Consider the following 18760-nt stretch of genomic DNA (forward strand, 5'->3'; position numbering starts at 1 on the left):
ACCTGCACTGAGGTAGAGGAAAGTGCCTGGCCTGAAATTTTACAACCTCATTCATCTCAGCATTTTTTCTGCATTCCTTTTTCTACCTAGATATATATATCTATGCATGTGTAAAAAATTCTACAAACCCTCCTCCTCATTCTCCTTTATCTTCGTTTCTCCAGTGTTCCTCTGTCCTGCTCTCCTCTTTTCTTCCCTATGACTTTGGCTACAACTTCATCGAATTCTATAACTTTTCTAGTCACCATCCCTCATCCCATTTCTCCATGAAACTCCAGGGTTGTGTTTTCTTGGAAAATACAACATTTAGGGGGTTGAGTCTGTCAGAGGGAGTCTTAAAGACATCTGGCAATAAATGCTCCCCTTCCCCCCACATCCTCACAGGACTGACAGAATAGACTTTCTTTGTCGAGTGGTTGTGGACGTTTTCTGATGAGGAGTGGAGCAAGGAAGGGAAGCAGAGAGAGAGAGAGAGGGATGGAGGGGAGGAAGAAGGGAGGGACAGGGTGAAAATGAAAATGACTCCCCAGCTGTGTACACAAAGCCTGGTGGAGGCAAGTACAAACACTCTCCATGCTGGAGAACTGGGGAGACTGCTGGACCTGCAGGTAGTCACAAGGGAAACACTTATAAATCTTTGTTTGTGTGTATGTGTTTTGGTGCCAGATATCTTTCAGAGAGAGGAGGGAGACAGACTAAACTTGTCACATTAACATGCATAATTCACTAATGCTCATAACAGTGACTAGATGTGAAATTGACCCAAGGCAGCATGTGTTGGATGTGAAAATTGGACCTCAACAATTCAATTTTCTTTATTCAGCTACTTTTAGCTACATGCTTACTTGAAAAGGTAAAGTAAAAACTTTACCTTTTCTGTATCTTTGGTGAAATGGTCACTCTGGAACTTTATACATTTGCCCTCAGTTTGACAAAAAAAACTGTTAACACCCTGCTACCCCAAAAAATCCTCACATTTAGAAACTAAATATCCTCTGAGATATTCAATAATTTTGATAAATGACCAGTACATTTTTTTCAAATATTGGGTTTGGATGGAACACCCCTGGCGTAACCTTTGGTGCTGTTACAGTTCTGTTTTGTATTGTGGTTTGAGAATTTGTGTAAGTGAGGCCATGAGTCAGTAGATTTACTGTGTGATTCAGTGAGAAGAATGCTTAAGAACTGTGATTATGAAGGCAGTGAAAGTCAACCAGTATGGGTGAACTGGGTGTGTGGGATGGAGTCATGGGAAACCCCTGTGTGTGTTAGCGTGTCTGGAGTGTGTGTGCACGTGCCTGAGGTTTACTGACTTTGGTCAGAGTTAGTATTACTGTAGATAGAGTCAGGAAAATTTCCCACAATCCACACCATGATTACTCTTTCATTGTGCAACAGCTGTACGTGTATGTGTGACAGTGCTTGTTTGTGTGCGCATGTGCATGCATTTATACTACTATACCTTTATGTGAATTTGATTTGTACCCACTGTATATGCAACATTGTACATGCATGAACAGTAACAAGAAGTGGTGCTGATGTGTGTCCACAGAGTTTTGGCTCATTAAGCTGGCTCCGCTCCAGCACTGTTCGGTCCATTTTGTCTCAGTGAGCCTACACAGCCTCTGTGGTCGGTCCTGATCCCAGCCTGTGGCCCAGTCCAGCCCAAACAAACCGGCAAACGCAGAGGAGCAATTTTGCCCCCCAGCAGGCGTTGACGTCAAGGGCATTTTGCTGGGAGTGTAGGAAGTTGTGCTATTTCTGCTCTATTGACTCTGGATAAGAGTGGACAGAACACGGCTGGACAGGATGGCTGTGCTGGTGGATGGGCGGGACTCAGGGGCAGGCACAGGTCACTCTGTGGAAAACATTCCCAATGACAATTTAGTATTGAGTCAGCCAGGTCGGAGCCTTGCTAAATTTGCTGTACAGCAAGTCTATAAATTACTAATGCAGGACGTCACCTCATAATGTAGACCCCTTATGTATGTTTTCCATATGCAGAAATTTCTGCTGCAAGACGCACAAAGGAGCAAATATCAACTGCGAGTCATACAAACTGGCTGGCAGGGTTTTAAAACCCAGCAACACTGTGTTTTAATCCACGTCTGGAAATGTGTCTCACTTACTGGACTCTGCTAACCTAATGAGCCCTGTGCTTCATTCACATACTATGTTGATTGTATGTTCTGAATTAAATCATCGTATTATGTATTAAGTGTAATTAGGAACGTCACATTTCACAAGCTGTTTTTAGTGTCTGCTTTTCATGGGAGCACTAAATTTTGATGATCCATCTCATAAATAAAAAGTGGAGGAAATTGTTCAGCAGTACCCAAGCCAAACTTAGAGGCTCTGGTTTGTTCAAAATCAATACTTGACTAGCCTCACGGGATAGTGATGAAGGCCGTCTTTGATCTCACCCTGATGAAAAATGGGCTGATTTACTCTCGCTGGAGTTAAAAAAAGCACTACAAAGACTTCCCCCTCGCTGAGTAAGTAACATGTCCCATGAGTGGTAGTTGTTGATGGAGCCTGAAGCCCACTCGCTTGACTGTGTTTTCGCCTGGCGGTGTCTGCGTCCAATAGAGTCTGCATTATTGTTCCAGTGCTGGACAGTATTGTAATGGGAAGTTTCCCAAAATAGACGAAAATAGCTGTCAAGATTTTATAGTACAATGGGTGAGAGATATAGAGACAATGACAGAAGAGTGACTTGATGCCAGAAGATATGACATCACAGTTTCAACAAGTATAGATATACAGAAAATTATATGATGTTAATTATTTAAACTATTTTGTGCAAGTTTTTCTATGTAGTCATGCGTGCTCTGTGTAGTTACCCTCACACAGGGCAGTTAGCGAGAGGCTTCAGGCTTTCAGATCTCAGCAGATTGCGGAGGGCTTATCTCTCCCATTGCCATTCTCCCACAGTTGTTATCCCCTGCATGTGTGTGTATGTGTGTTTGTGCTGTGTTAAACATTTAGTCACGTTTGGGTTACTGCTTTTGGTGTGGAAAAAAATGAAAGGAGCAGACTCCTTGAGGAATGATTAGGTCTAAAGGAAAAGAGAGATTTCAAGCCTGTTGATAATGACTTTGATAAGACAAACAGAGACTGCTATGGTTGGCCATGATGAAGATAAACCTCCCAAATACACATACAGACACACACACACACACACACACAAGCGCGCACACGTACACATGTAAACAAACAAGCCCACACATTTGATCATTTATTTATATCTACATCAGCAGAGGGACACACTGACACAAACAACACGATGCAATCAGAAATTCCACAAGACCCACCAGACATGTGCTCAGTCTACACACACCAACATAACATGAACACACACGTGCACACACACACACACACACACACACAAACACACACACACACAGACAGCGGATAATTAGAGACTGAACAGGTGAGTAACAGCATTACGTTTAGGCTGAGAGTAAATCTTCCAGCTGTATAAAGTCTAGAGAGGACATCCGGTTTGAAAACACATGCTTACACACACACATGCACACACAGAGGCTGGTGTACATACATATTTCTTCTCTTTATTCATTTGACTTGTTGGCCTCTTGTCATAGGAAAGTATGTATAAATGATAATAGCTTCATTTCCATGTAATCAACTCATATTTCACGTTTCTTATCTTCCCAGACCTCCTGTCCCGGGAGTTTTATAAATACTTCAGCAGTTATTAATGAGTCTGAAATGGGATTTTTCCTCTTCTCTCGTGCAAATTGTCTTCCCATCTTTTTTCCTACTACCGCTCAGGTCAATGCCCCTGTCCCATCTTCCCAATTCCACAGCTGGACAGGGTTGATGGGAAAGTGTTTTCCCAGAAGGCTCCGCGTTCCAGACAGGATTAAATATTTTCTCACCTCAGCCTTTACAGTATTTTATCTTCCTTTAATCCAACTTTCATCAGAGCAAAGAGTAATAGGCTTTGATGATTGATCGTGTTTTTTTCTGCAATATCAGATTCCTATGTGGTTGGCTTTACTACAAAAATACCATTTATATGTGAAAGGGTCAGATCCCATTAACACTGTCTGATGTGACTGGCTGGCTAATCTGTGTAGACTGATCTAGGTGAAAGGTCACAAGTGCATTGGCAGCTTTAAGCAAACTCTGGGCTGGGTTACAACTGGCAGTGATTCCTGGAAACTTTTATTAGAGGCACTGATGTTTATAAAATAAAAGCGTTGTAAACTTGTACAAATGAGGAGAATACATTAAGTCTAACACAAAGTGGACATGTTCTCATTATCAGAGGAAAAGAACTTCATTCATTGTTGTGTATGCTGGATTTCACATAGTGTAGAGGTTATGAATGAAACCAGAGATGTCTGGATGAGAGACAGAGGTTACTGACTGTGGCTTTGGAATGGAGAGAGGATAGGGGAGATGATCTGGTGAGTGTTTTTGATCTATTGAGCAATTTGAACACTAATTAGACAAAATTGCTTCCGAATGTTGTCTGCTGGACCAAGTAAGGATGTTGGATCGCTCTCTTGTCTAACCTGCCCGTGCCCATGCTCGCACGTGTCCTCTGAATTTACATACACATCCAGATGTGAATACCATCGTGCTCTGACACACGTGTCAGACACACCTCTGGACTGAAACCTACACGCATAAAATTTGTCCGTCCACCCCATTACAATCAAACTCATGCACAAGAAAAACAAAAACCTGAACACATGGAGTACACACGTTGACTCACACTGATTGGGAAACAGGCACTGTTTGTTATTTTGTGCTTTTAAAGAAAGTTCCAGTCTTTTGTTTGGCTCGACGCTGTAGCTCAGACAGATGCTGTGTTTACCTTCAGGCATGTGTATCTACATAGACAAGTATGTGCATTCTTGTATATATACGTGTGTACGAGAGAGAAGAGTGAGGCAGTGTTTGAGAAAACATGTGTATGCATATATATTTAATCAAGTGCACACGCATACACTGCGGCACTTGGCTGCTGTTGCTGGATGATTAGAGCGTGGGAGAGTCCAGTCTTCTCTTAAATTGAACTGTTTTTTTCTTAAAATCCAAGACTGGAGACAGGAAACACCATGAATTTTTTATCCCTTTGTTTTCCTTCTTATTTTTTTTTCCTTTTACTCCGTCACTCTTCTTCTTTCTTTTTTTTCACCATTTTGAGTCAATTTTGTCAGTCAACTTGTCCCAAAATTAGACGAGAAATATGTCTAATAGTCTAGTATATGTAGTATAAGTATGATAGTCTAGTGTAAAGGGTATGGCTGGAAATATTCTTTATTTTTCTTCTTGTTAACAAATCCTATGAAAACACTAAAACTAATAATGCATTGATCTTACTAACAAGTGTTACCTGTGTTGCCAAAGCCTAACATAGCTTATAACTCTGTGCCATAGACCTCCATTATTGTCCCAAAAGTACTAAAAACACATCAGTAAGCTACACCGTTGCACTGGGTGACCTGTTTCTTCATTATAATGAACATGGGCACTGTTTATTTTGAGTCAATCTCACATCGTATTTAGAGGTATTTAGAGTACTGTACCATCCTGGTACTCTAAATACCCTCTAGCGCACCAAATGTGTTCTGAATTAATCCACAGCTGAAAATAGTCTCCATCAGATGCACTGTTTACTCCTGTTGGAGTAACGTTAGCTAAAAACAGTGGCCAGCAATTTTTGGAAATGATTTAGCTTTTTTTTTTTTTTTTTAAATTAAAACTAGTTGTGACCTGTTTTTTAAAAATTACATTGTGAGGACAAATAGGCTACAGACAAAGTAGTGAAGTTGGAAAATATTGAGAGACAGACTGACACATTGTTGGTTTTGATCTTTTTTGTGGGATTTGCTAACAATAAGAAAAATGTTGTTCCTTATTCGTTAAAGAAGAATGGAGGGATTGCTTTCTGTATTGTGTACAGATGTGTATACTTGTAATTTGTTGTATTAGAGCTTAGAACATGAACAGACATATTTAGCGTATAGGGAGACAGCTCCCATGTGCCAACCACGCCACATGAAGATGAAATGGTGGCTGATAAGCAGGCATGGAGAGAGTGGAAGACAGACAGGCAGGAAGACCCAAAGTGGGCAAAGAGAAATAAAGACAGATGGATGAGAAGGAGAACTGGCGTGAGCCCCAGCTTGCACTCTGCATGCTCAGTTTGACCTACTTTCTTCTCTTTTTCTTTCTTTCTGCGCCTCCTACTCTTTGCCCCATTCTCTGTGATCCCCTTTCATGTAGCACAAGGAACCAATAAGGGCAATAAGTCTAGGGAAGGACTCCCACCAGACACCACCACTGATCCCTATCTTTCCATCTCATTCTGTCCTTCAGACCTTTCTCCTTCTCCACATCTCACTGTCACAGCCTTGGCTAGTCAACCATGCAGTTTGTCTTTCATCTCCACTGCAACAATCTAACAATCTACTTTTAAAATGAAGGCTATGTTAACTTTGGCGCCACCGTAGTGAACTTAATAAGGGTTTCTCCCAGAAGGGAAGCCATCATTAGGCTGTATGTGATTGAAAGGACGAACATCGTATTGCTGAAATGGTTTCAGCATGAGGTCATTGTGTCTGATTTGTGAAGTGCATTAACAAGATTATGCCACGGTTTCACTGGCAAACAGCAGTGCAGCAAGGAGGTCAGGTGATCTAGGACATTTTGTTCTCATAAAGTTACGACATCTGTTTGAATGTTTGTGTCTGTGTGTGTGTGTGTGTGTGTGTGTGTGTATTTTCTCACTTTATCCTCACTGTTGTTACCATCCTCTCCTTAAAGTAGTGATATGATCATAATAATACATTTCATTTGTACCACACTTTTCATTCATAGTGAAACTCAAAGTGCTACAGTATTGATAACAGAACACACAACATAAAGAAAATAGTAATAAGACTAAATATGAAAAAGCCTTCCTGAATAGAAAGGCTTTTAAGCCTTTCTTAAAAGAGTCTAGGGTCTGTGCTGCCCTCAGATGGTTAGGAAGGCTATTCCACAAGCGTGGTGCAGCAGAGCAGAAGGCTCGATCCCCCCATGGTGCGGAGCTCAGTACTGGGGGCCCTGAGGTGAAAGCTGCTGGCAGATCTGAGGGTGTGGATGGAAGTTTGTGGGATGATCAGTTCCTGTAGGTAGGGAGGCGCATGTCTGTTGATGGATTTATATGTGAGTAGCAGGACTTTGTAGTCAGTCCTGAAGACGACAGGGAGCCAGTGCAATGAAAACAGAATTGGTGTCCTATGTTTGTGTTTTCACGCTCTCATCAGGATCTTGGCAACTTTGTTCTGAGTGTTCTGGAGCTTCTGGATGCTCCTGCCAGGGGTCCCTTTGAAGAGTGCATTGCAGTAGTTCAGTCTTGAGCAGATAAAGGCATGGACAAGTTTCTCTGCATCTGACAGGGTTAGAGAGGGGCAGAGTTTAAAACATCTGTCTGACTTCCAGGAGGCATTTGTGTTGCTTTTGTGTTATTAGCAACATGCGTTGTGTGAGGAAGTGTTGTCATTGCTTTGTATGTTTTTGCAAAGTCACACAAAAGTGCATTGTCCTAAAGATGACATACAGATGCATTAAAATTCAAGCCAATGATTGTCATGAGGTGATTGTTACTGACGACCATGCTGCCATTAACTGGTGATACTGTCATATCTTTGGAAACAGAAACCAGCACTGTTCAACTCTCAGTTAAAGTACTGGAATGTGCTTCAGTACGTCAATCCATCGGTTAACTTATTATCACTGAGACTAAATGCATAGTAGTCATTCCAATCCTATTGCTAAATTCCTGCTGAAAGGAACAATGTGTTTTGCAGTTTAATCCGAGCAGATTTAATAGGCTAATGCTTGAAATCACGTGCACTGACAGGTTGTGCTGCTACTCTCATAACGTTCGTCTTGGTTCTGGTAAGACCTGCTACTTGTAAAGGCTCCTCATTGTTAGTCAACTGTTGATCCAAAGACTAAACACTTAAAGCAGTGAAACTGAAACTGAGGAAGTGTTTAAAGGTGCAGTGAGTCATGTCTCTAAAATCATCTTCTGATGCTGTGCCAAAGATCACTGACTCACTTGGTTAAATAAGAAGACATACCTCATCTACATGCTTAATCTGGTTTCATTTAATGTTGCACCAGATGTGTTCAAGGAAATGAATCATTGTTTTATCGTTTAATCAATCAAATATTAAAGCAGTCAGTAACTAACAAAGGAATTTTGCTTTTCCCTACACAGACTACAGGACTGGGCCATGTTTCACGCAGGTGAACAACCAGATGTGTCAGGGCCAGCTCAGTGGAATCGTCTGCACCAAAACCCTCTGCTGCGCTACCATTGGCCGAGCGTGGGGCCACCCCTGCGAGCAGTGCCCCGCCCAGCCACACCCCTGCAGACGAGGCTTCATCCCCAACATCCGCACTGGAGCCTGCCAAGGTCAGATTGGAGCACATACAGTACTCTCTCTCTCTCTCTCTCTCTCTCTCTCTCTCTCTCTCTCTCTCTCTCTCTCTCTCTCTCTCTCTCTCTCTCTCTCTGTCTCTCTCTCTTTCCCCCCCTTTTTATCTCTTGCATGTACACACACCTGGTGGATCTTCTTTTTAACAGTGACGCAGGAGGATGCACGTACAATAATAACACACACAAACACATATTCGCAACCATACAAACACTGTAACCATTACTTTATCCGTCATCATCTCAGCTGCAATTCCTGCCCACAACATCTTTGAGCTAGAGTTAACAACACTGAGTGGTGTTTACATGTACATAGTAAGCCGGATACTTGCTTGTATTTTCCTGTTAAGATCTTACTCAGCAGAAGATGTGTACATGCGTCTCCATATCCCTGTGTAATCTGCAAACACTGTAAACAGTGAACAAATTTTGGTGTATTTATATGTCAGTATCTCAGTAAGTATCAGCATGTCCCAGCTATCAACATCAGTTCTTCTCAGTGTTAAATTGTGAGCTTTGGGTTAACAAAATACGCACAGTACATCCTTTTATTACCAATGCCAAGTGATATCAGAATGATAACAGAATATTAATGTACATGTACAAGTATTGTTTCAAGACTTATTGAAACAGAAAGTTTTCAGAAAGTGTTTTCTGTGATTTCACTGATGCTTAAAGCATCAGTGTTACTAATAATGTCACTCATGCTGTTCACACTCTAACAGATAGACAGTATAGACACAACAGAATCAACCAACTCTGGCTAAATAGATTGGAAAAAGCGAGATATAAACATAATAAGAGAGAAAGAGAATGAGGGAAATATGAACTGAGATTCACCCTCTTTCATCAACATTCTTGCTGCCGGTGTCCCAGAACCCCCTCAGACCAGACCAGACTCTCTCCGCATGCCTCTCTAATAACCTATGGCCCTGACCAGACTAAGCAATAAGGCTGCATCAATATATGACACATGTGGAGGTCATGTCCCCTGTTAAATGAGCCTAGCCAGGCACTTTGTTGCCTCCATCCAGCGCCTCTCTTATGGACACACCCAGCACCACCCTGGGCAGATTGTGATGGTTGATGTCTAGCTGAAGTCATCACAGAGGGAGACTGTGTTTTTGTCTGAAGGATTGTATGCTCAAAAGCACCTGGCTACACTTCAACAGTATCAGACAGAGCCGTAGCTACTTTTGAGGACATTAAGTTCATTATTTTCTTGTGGGATTTGGGGGATTTTTAGCAAACTCAAGCGTGTACAACAGAAAGTTACACATTGTGGGCTTACATCCATATTTCCATTCTCAGTTGGCTTTCACTTAACAGCACAATCTCAAAGGTCTGCGCAAGTCTCTTCGTCATATACACAAAGACAGGTGTGGCCTTGAATTTTATAACTATTATGTTGACAGGGTGCATGAAGAGGCTCTATGTTATTGCAGGCACACATGTAACAGTGGCTCAACCATTCATTGCACCAAATAACCCTATTTGTGCTAAAATGGGTGGTTTGGCACAGTCGTGTTTGTGCAGATCAAGTGACACAGTCCAATGCTGCTTCTCCTTTTGGCATGAAATCACACAAGCAAGAAATCTTTGTGGCTTTAGTTATGGTGAAGTTTCAGACTGCACCATAACTGGTGCAGACACAGACTTGTTCAAAATCATGTTAACCTTTTCATCAAGTACTCCTGGGTGCATAATTGGGACACTTTTATACTCTCTGCTGGGAAAGAATGTAAATTGAATTATGTGTAGGTAGACAAAATATCAGAAACACTTCAATGTAATGTATGTAACCTTTTCAACATGTAAAGAGCTTTTATTGCTATTTGGAAAATGTTTTATAAAGTGAATTTATTCTTAACCTTTGTTCAGTGAAAACAGCTAAATATGCCTGGCAATTATGTTAATAAATCGTATCAATAGTGATGTAACACAGTTTTCCACAACATAAAGTAATAATGTAATCCACCCAGCTATTTGTACAAGTCTGTATACATTATTTATGAGTGTAATTCAAAAAGGTAATACATCTGGGATCAGTAACTAGTTTTTATTTAGCTCCACAACTTCCTTTCTTTTGGACGTAGCTGCCAGGCTGCTCATATGTTAGAGGTATGCCAGTGTAAGCCAATCACTCATCTGCCTGTGACTCACATACTGTATCTCCTCTCTGACTCTCTTTTTCACTGCCTGTCTGTAGTTTTTTCTCTTCTCTGAATCTCTGTTTCTGTCTTTCGCCCTCTCTGTCTCTCACTCTCAGCTCTCTTTCTCTCTCACACACATACACACACACACACACACACACATACAAACCAAAGACACCTAATCGCCAGAGAGCCTAGAGCAACGTCTTGCTGGCAGCAGTACAAAGCACACATGACCATGAATCCAAATGTAAGGATCGCACTCCAGGCTCCACATCAGGATGTTGGCCGGTTGGTGCTTTCATTCTCTCACTCTCAGCCTTTGGCATAAAGAGTTCCTTGACGCTAGACCGTATTTTCAGCCTGTCTTAAAATGGAGCTGAGACTGAATGCATTCAGATGACTAAAAACAGGTTGTTAATGTGTGTCTGTGTGTGAGTGTGTAGATTTATGACATATGCACATGCATTTTTGGTTTCTGGAACGCACAGCTGCACATTCACAATGCCTGGATTCTGTGTAGTGACTGCTGCTGAGGTGAATATAAAACCGTATTGTGAATGCGTGTGTGGGTGTCTCAGTGCAGACAGGATCAGTGGTGCCCGTAGTCTTAACAGTGATTTCTCCAGAAACCCACCCACTAACATATCCCCAATACTGGTAAAAGTGACTCACATTGAATGCTGGGAAAACGTACATTTAAAAAGTCATTTCCTGTTCAAACAAGAGCTGGAGTAAGTCTTTCTGCGAGTAGACTTTGACATCACAGCCTTTGCCAAACAGCTCATTTAAACATCATTTTTTTTGCAAAACAGTTGAATAAGACAACGAAAACAGTGTTTTAGCAACAGAAAGGCCAGAATCATGCTCTAAAAATGCTTTGAACAGTGAACTGATACAAACCTTGTGTTTTTGTCTGTCTGAGTTTTTGGTGTATTACAAATGTAGGATGCTACCCAAATCTCCCAAACTAATGCTTTGCAGATACCAGTAAGTATTAGAATATCTTATCTGCTCTTGCCTCTTCTGACAAATATCTGTGTCTTTCCTTCCTTCTGTTAGATGTGGATGAGTGCCAGGCAGTGCCAGGTCTTTGTGCTGGAGGTAACTGCATCAACACTGTGGGATCCTATGAGTGTAAATGTCCCGCTGGCCACCGTCAGAGTGAAACCAGCCACAAATGTGAAGGTGAGTTGGGTCGGAAAAGTTGAGTATGCAAGGAAATGCTCAACTCAAGCTTTCATAATGAGGACCAGTGGCATTACGGTCATATAAAAATACATGACTGTCAGATAAGCATAACCTTGGTCAATAAAGATAAGTCCTAATTGATCTGCCACACTGATTTCCTGCTGGATCCATTGCTACTGCTCTTAAACATAAGCTTAAACAGAGAAATGAGAACTTAATTAAAGGAATATTTTTATTATTATGCAGATGAAACTTTCATACATTTTCTCTAGACCAACCTATAATATACAAATGTTATGACTGCAACAAATTAATTATCAGTTCGATTAAGTAATTCATTATTTAGTTTATGAAATACTAAAATGCCAATAATGAATGGCCCTCAAGTTTTATTTTAAGATTTCACAGCCTGATTAGCAACCAAAAACCACCACAGAATGCATTTTATGATGAAAGAGTAAGTTAATGTGAGCATATTTGAGGCTCAAAGGCTTTGAGGATGTATGTTCTTAATTTTCTGTCTACAAATAGCCGACCAATCCCTGCATTTGATGAAACAATACAAAGTATATCAAAGTATATCAACTTTACTTTAGGTCCATGTGCCCGAGTATGTGAACATACTGCCAAGTAAAGATTCTGTGGATCTTAAATGACATTGTGTTGAGTTTATGGTGAGACAGTCATGAACCGTGCATTTCATGATAACTGTGGGTTTTCTGGGATCAGTTGACAAATCTCTACGGCCGTTTAAAAGGTGACGACATGTTCAGAGTTAAAGTCGTCTGCACATAAACACACACATCCACACACACACAGCAGAGTGGATTCACATTACAGTGTGTTGATTGGGTGGAATTTAAACAATGCCCAGGCTAAACAGTCTGATAGTTAGGCAGGCAGGGGTTGTGCCTCTTGGACTCAAGCCGATGTGTTCTTAGTCTTTTGGGAGGATTACAGAAAACTCTTAACTGTTTCAGCCAGATGACATCCATTCCACTGAACCAGACCAAGGCTAGCCTGGCTATTGTAGTGTATCAGTGTATGAATTATCATCTAAATTCTCCATTTAGTAACTTGTAGCATGTCTAAAAGATACCAGATACAGTACAAATTTGTTGAAAAAACGAGTGTCACCACCCTCAGATTCGTGAGATGCTATTACCATGAGGCACGCAAAAAGAGATTTATGTGTCAGTAAGTTAAGGAGGAAAGGGGGAGGATGACTACACTAAAATCCAAGTTTCAGTTGTGGGATTATGTGAATACCACAGCTCAGGACTTACAGTAAGGAGAGAATGAGCACTGCCAGAGATGCTGAGCTCTATTCGCAGTAATTTGGGTGTGGTTGTGTGGATGTATTGGCCAAATTCCAGCTGGTGACATACAACACCCAGAGGGCTGAGAAATTATATTACATACACCCTAACGACACTGATACAAGGTAGAAATGCATCAAGAGCTCAGGATAAGGAGCTTCAGAAACTGTAATAATGTGTGCCAGCTTAACGAAATGCAACACACATAACACAGGTTTAATTAACAAGGCTATCAGGTCATTTACGGGGTCCTATAACCTTTCTACCTCCATTCCCTGGCCACCAAACCTTTCTGATCATATTACTTTGCTTCAGTGAGTAGAACTGCCTACTGATTATTATGTGTTGAGTGACGAGAGAGAGAGAGAGAGAGAGAGAGACAGAGAGAGAGAGCTACAACAGCTGCTTCATAGACACCCAGAGGGTTATTTCAGGGCGAGAGATTTGTACCTTAAATTATATACTGTCACACATGCCTGCTGGTGCATCTTTAGACACAGTGTTAGCCTTCTTTTTTTCTGCTGAGGTGGTCACAGTCAAACTGGCACTAGAGCTACAACTGATGATTATCATTGTTGATTAATTGCTTAATCTGTAAAATGTGAAAAATGCCCCCCACAATTTCCCAAAACCCAAGGTGACATTTTCAGATGGCTCATTTTGTCTGATCATTAGTCCAAAATTCAAAGATACACAATGTTTAATGATAATGATCTGCAATGAAAACAGAAGAAAGCAACACAACCTCACATTTGAAGCTAGAACCAAGAAATTATTGGCCTTTTTGATAGATTAATGATTTAAACAATTAATCTATTGTAAAACTTGTTGTCAAAGTAAATTAATGGACTAATTGTTGATCACTTAAAAAGGACAGTACAGCAAAGTCAAACAGAACTGGCTGTTTATAAAGTCTAAATGTCAAAAGTTTAAAATAAATTATTATGGTGATACAAGACATGAGATTTTTCTTTTATGTGGGACAGAGCAGACAATATATATCAGCTCTGAAATTATACAAGCACATTATAATTAACTTATTTCTTTACTGAACTAACAATTCGATGTCAAACAGGACCACTCCACTTCTAACTTACAAAATCTTGCATTTAACAAGTTTACTATATAAGAAAACACTTAAAGATTCTCTGTTGCTCATTTTTAGTTTCAATAATTTGCACTAAATGTGATTCAATGTCCACTCTGGTATTGATTTAGCAATGAGGATCATGGAGTTTCTTCATTTGACCCACTCAGAGTGAGAAGAGAAAGAGTTCAGTGTTTGTAAAACTTGTAAAAACAAAAGAACAGTTGTGGCGTGCATTAGTGCTTTAGTCACAGATCTGCAGGAAGCCCATGTTTTGTGAAATCTCACAAACAATCAGCACAGGTCCTTTGGGAAGGTTTTTATTGAAATGCCCTTCAAGCTTTTGCATAAACAGCCTCACAGAGAGATTTCATGGTGAAATTAGTAAGGTTTTGGAGCAGTTAAGATAAAGTTGAGTTAAGATGTCATGGGTGTCTGATCATTTTGGGCACAACAAGCCACCTGGTTTTATGACCATTTAAGTTCAGACTGTGCTTCACAGTCTCTCCTTTTCCCCCACCTCCTCTTTTCTCTGCTTTTTTCTGCTTCTCCTTCCATTTTCCTTCCATAAATACAGTTGTCTGGCTCAAAACCAGCTGTTAGTGCTGAACAAAGAAACACTTGCGGCATCTGGGAGACTTTCTCATTACACATACAGCCCTCCCTGTCACAGATTCCCACCCTGTGTAAATACACACACAGACGGTTTCACACATCAGAGTTTAGATTAGATGAAACAGTGTAAAAATTACACACATACATTTATTAAAGTTTTTCACATATCGAAGAGAAGTGTCAGAAATGTGTATATACAGATACACACACACAGCAGATTTGACGGCTAGGTTGTAGACATTTATCCAGGTGACACACATTTCCCTCTGCACACACAGTCAGTCCCACAGCGCTGTGTCTGTGTGGAGCGTAATGTCTGGTGTGCTGTGGCCACTGCTGACACAAGGTTTATTTGGCTGGGTTTTTACAGCTTCACCTAGGCCTTCTGCCACTGCTGTCAGACAGGAGTCAGCAGGGGAAGAACAGCCTCTTGAGCTTCCCACAGCAGGCGCTGCTACACACATCCACGCAGACATCCACACAGCAAGGTACACACAGATATAAGTTACATGCTCTTTACTCCTAGAAAGACAAACACTAACACACCCTTCACTTTTCCAACTAAGTGTGTAGGGCACACGCACACACACAGTACCGCATGCACCACGTCTGCACTTGTGCTGTAATTATGCCCCGCAGTGGTGCAGTAATTACGTATGCGTATAAATAAGCGTGACACATCATAAAAACCCAATACCCTCTGGTACTTCACTTAGGGTTCCCCCATCATGGAGCAATGAGGCCCCCCTCTCACTGAATAATACAACTTAATGCCGTCATAAAGAGTACCACACTGAGGTGGGACCTGCCAAGCACTGTGCTCAGGTACTCTCAGAGATTGTAGACATTTCTGGGTCAAACCGTGGCCTATTTAAAGGTCAGAATCATCTAATTCATCCCAATTTTCTGATACTTGTGCCAATATGTCTGCAAAGATTCTCAGTCATCCAGGTGATACAGAGTCTAGAAGTGCTGAGTCAGAAGCATCTGGAAAAAGATTCACTTCTCATTCAGAAGGCTTCTTCACTTCTTTAAAAACTGAACTACTGATATGAAACAAATGTTTTTTTCTATACTTTACATTGAGGAATATAAACATGTTTTATCTACAACAACCTTTTTAAAAACAACAGATGCCAAACTTTTCAAATGTTAATTGTTGCCTAAACAAAAACTAGCAATACAAGAGCTTTGGCTAAATCTAAATTATGATATAAATCAGTATCTGATTAAAGAATATATAAAGAAGACGACCAAACTGACCAGGCATTTGATACTAGCTTTTGGCACTTGATAGTTTTTGATGCTTTTGGCTACAGATGCATTTCGGCCAAACCTGTCCCTGCTCTGTAGCTCTAATGGTTTACCCTCTATTGATTGTTTTATATGTAATTAGATTGGTTATTGTGCTGTGAGATTAATCCCCGGAGGAGTACCATTTCCAAGGGTTAAACAACGCAATTTAACCTGATCATAATAGATTTGAACAATTTTAGCATTGGTTGCCTTTGAAGGAACCCTACGGACTAGAGTCCAACGTAAGAGGTTTACAGTTTATGTTATCGGATTGTTCCTGTCATCTACATGTCACGGTTCACTAAGTTGAATTTTAGCCTGGACAGAACACACCAGAAGTGAAGTCATTCAACTTTGGTAGTCTAGGGGTCCATATGGTTTGCTGAATGTTCCCTCAGGGAGAAAGTGTTGTTCCAGCGCAGTAAAGTTTAACTGCAACTGCAACTTTCCAAACACAAAAATTTTGATTGTTGAAAATCATTTTCTGAGATAGCGTAAGGCGTATTCAACAGATGTGCCCTATGATGTGATGAACTGTGGTATGTATGATTTCACTGTGTGTGCTTCAGATATCGATGAATGCAGCACCATTCCTGGTGTGTGTGATGGAGGAGAATGCACCAACACCGCTGGTAGCTACGTCTGCACCTGTCCACGAGGCTACATCTCCAGCACAGATGGCTCCCGATGTGTGGGTGAGTCTCACACACATAAATACGACATTCCAACATTTCTCTCTCTCTTTCATTCCTTCCTTCCTCACCCCCTGGATGCCTAAAAGCTTCACATCTGGCTGGTAACTTCCCTCCTTCCGTGAGTGCTTCCTGTGAATGGAGTTCTGATAAGTCAAACTGGCCTGCAGATATGTGGTCACTATGTGCACAAACACACTTGCACGCACTATATGGCCTTGACAGCATTAATCTACTCTAATGCCGGTGCCCCTCTGACTCATTCACACACACTCACTGACACATACAGTGCATACCTCACTGACATGTCCCATGAAACACTACCAGGTGTTAATGTATTCCTGCAATTCTCACCCCTCATGGCAACCACAGTGAAACACAACCAGGTGTTAACATTTTATTCCAAGATTTACCCCAAAACGGACAGCTCAGGGTCTGTCTGTTTCATCCCCCAGCATCAGAAGGCTAACCTAATTTTCCTCCAGTAAAAGCTCTTGCAGCAAAGAAAAAACACTGGATTACTGTAATTGAAAATACATGTTTCCTCAGTTCTATTTTGCATTATAAATATTATTTTTCCCGGTTTAAGTTATTTTCTAGCTTACACGCAATCGTCTGTGGAAAATAATGGACTTCTATGTTGTTGTTTTTGAAAAAGTGTGAGAGGAAATGGGTTGAAAATACCGAAAAAGAGCTCAAACGAACAAACACGTGTGCTCATACATGCACATACATAAAGAGGGTGGGGGCTTATCTCACAGGTAGTGTGTTAGCTTATGTGGTGGATTGTTTAGCTCCAAGGGTAATAGGCATATGGTGATGTTTAAGGGGAAATATAGAGGAAAGAAATAGAAGAGGAAAACAAAAGATGGTACCACTAACCTCAGCAAGATGGAACCAATACACTCTATATGGTATGTGGACACTTGAACATTACACCCATATGTGATTGTAAAACATTTCGTTCCAAATCCATGGGTATTAATATACTGCAGAGCAGGCTCCACTCTTCTAGGAAGGCTTTTCACAAAATGATATTTTAATGTGGCCGCAGGGATTTGCTCCCATGCAGCCTCAAGAGCATTAGTGACGTCAGGTACTGATCTTTGGCCTGGCTGCAAGTCAATGATCTAAGTTGTCCAAAAGGTGTTGGATAGCGTTGAGGTCAAGCCTCTGTGCAGGCCAGTCAAGTTCTTCAACACCATACTCAGAAAAACATTTCTATAGGGCTTTTGTTTTGTACAGAGGGGCATTCTCATGTTGAAACAGGAAAGGGTGTATCCACAGTTTGACACAATATTGTTTACAATATTATTGTATTCTGGCAATAACATTTCCCTTAATTGGAAAAGGGGTCTACTGTATCTCAAACCATGAAAAACAGCCCCAAACCAAAAAATACATGGGGATGTCCATATACTTTTAGCCATGTAGTGTACATACATACTGTAGGCTATGTGCAAGAGGAAGAGGAACAGTGAAACCATTTTAAATGGTTGAGACTACAACAAACACTGATGGAGAAGAGGAAAAAATGGATGAGGAAGTGATAGATGATGCAAACTATTAGAAATACTTGGGTTATGTTTTTCTAAACAAGAGGTGCAGTGAGGGAGAGTCAAGAGAAGGATAGTCAGGATCATCAGAAATAAGATACTAGATGGCAGCCTGGTGTGTCTGTACCGGTGTGTGTGTGTGAGTATGACTTGAGCCACTTTCACAGACACAAATCAGATTTAATACCAGTTGATTGGGGACAGCTTGTGGAATTGGTTACAAAAGTCATGTCTACGATTGGTAAAATTTTTGGGCCAGTGTTTAAGGTTAGGGTTAGGTTCAGGCAAGTAGTGGTTATGGTTAGGGTTGGGGTAAGTCTCCAGGAAATGAATGTAAGTCTATGGAATGTCCCCAAAAGTGACTAAGACAAGTGTGTGTGTGTG

At 40.9% G+C, this 18760-nt stretch overlaps 1 protein-coding gene across 2 annotated transcripts in view; it reads left to right on the forward strand.

Moving 5' to 3' along the window:
- The window catches only part of fbn2b (fibrillin 2b), a 73994-nt gene that overhangs the window by 28394 nt on the left and 26840 nt on the right, over nucleotides 1-18760 (forward strand). For both annotated transcript variants that reach the window (XM_042416825.1, XM_042416826.1), the window contains 3 exons: nucleotides 8249-8446; nucleotides 11683-11808; nucleotides 16698-16823. In XM_042416825.1, coding sequence (XP_042272759.1) covers nucleotides 8249-8446; nucleotides 11683-11808; nucleotides 16698-16823 — 450 coding nt within the window. The remainder of the gene's footprint in view (nucleotides 1-8248; nucleotides 8447-11682; nucleotides 11809-16697; nucleotides 16824-18760) is intronic.

Source organism: Thunnus maccoyii, chromosome 7 (assembly GCF_910596095.1).
Source record: "Thunnus maccoyii chromosome 7, fThuMac1.1, whole genome shotgun sequence".
Lineage (NCBI taxonomy): Eukaryota > Metazoa > Chordata > Actinopteri > Scombriformes > Scombridae > Thunnus > Thunnus maccoyii.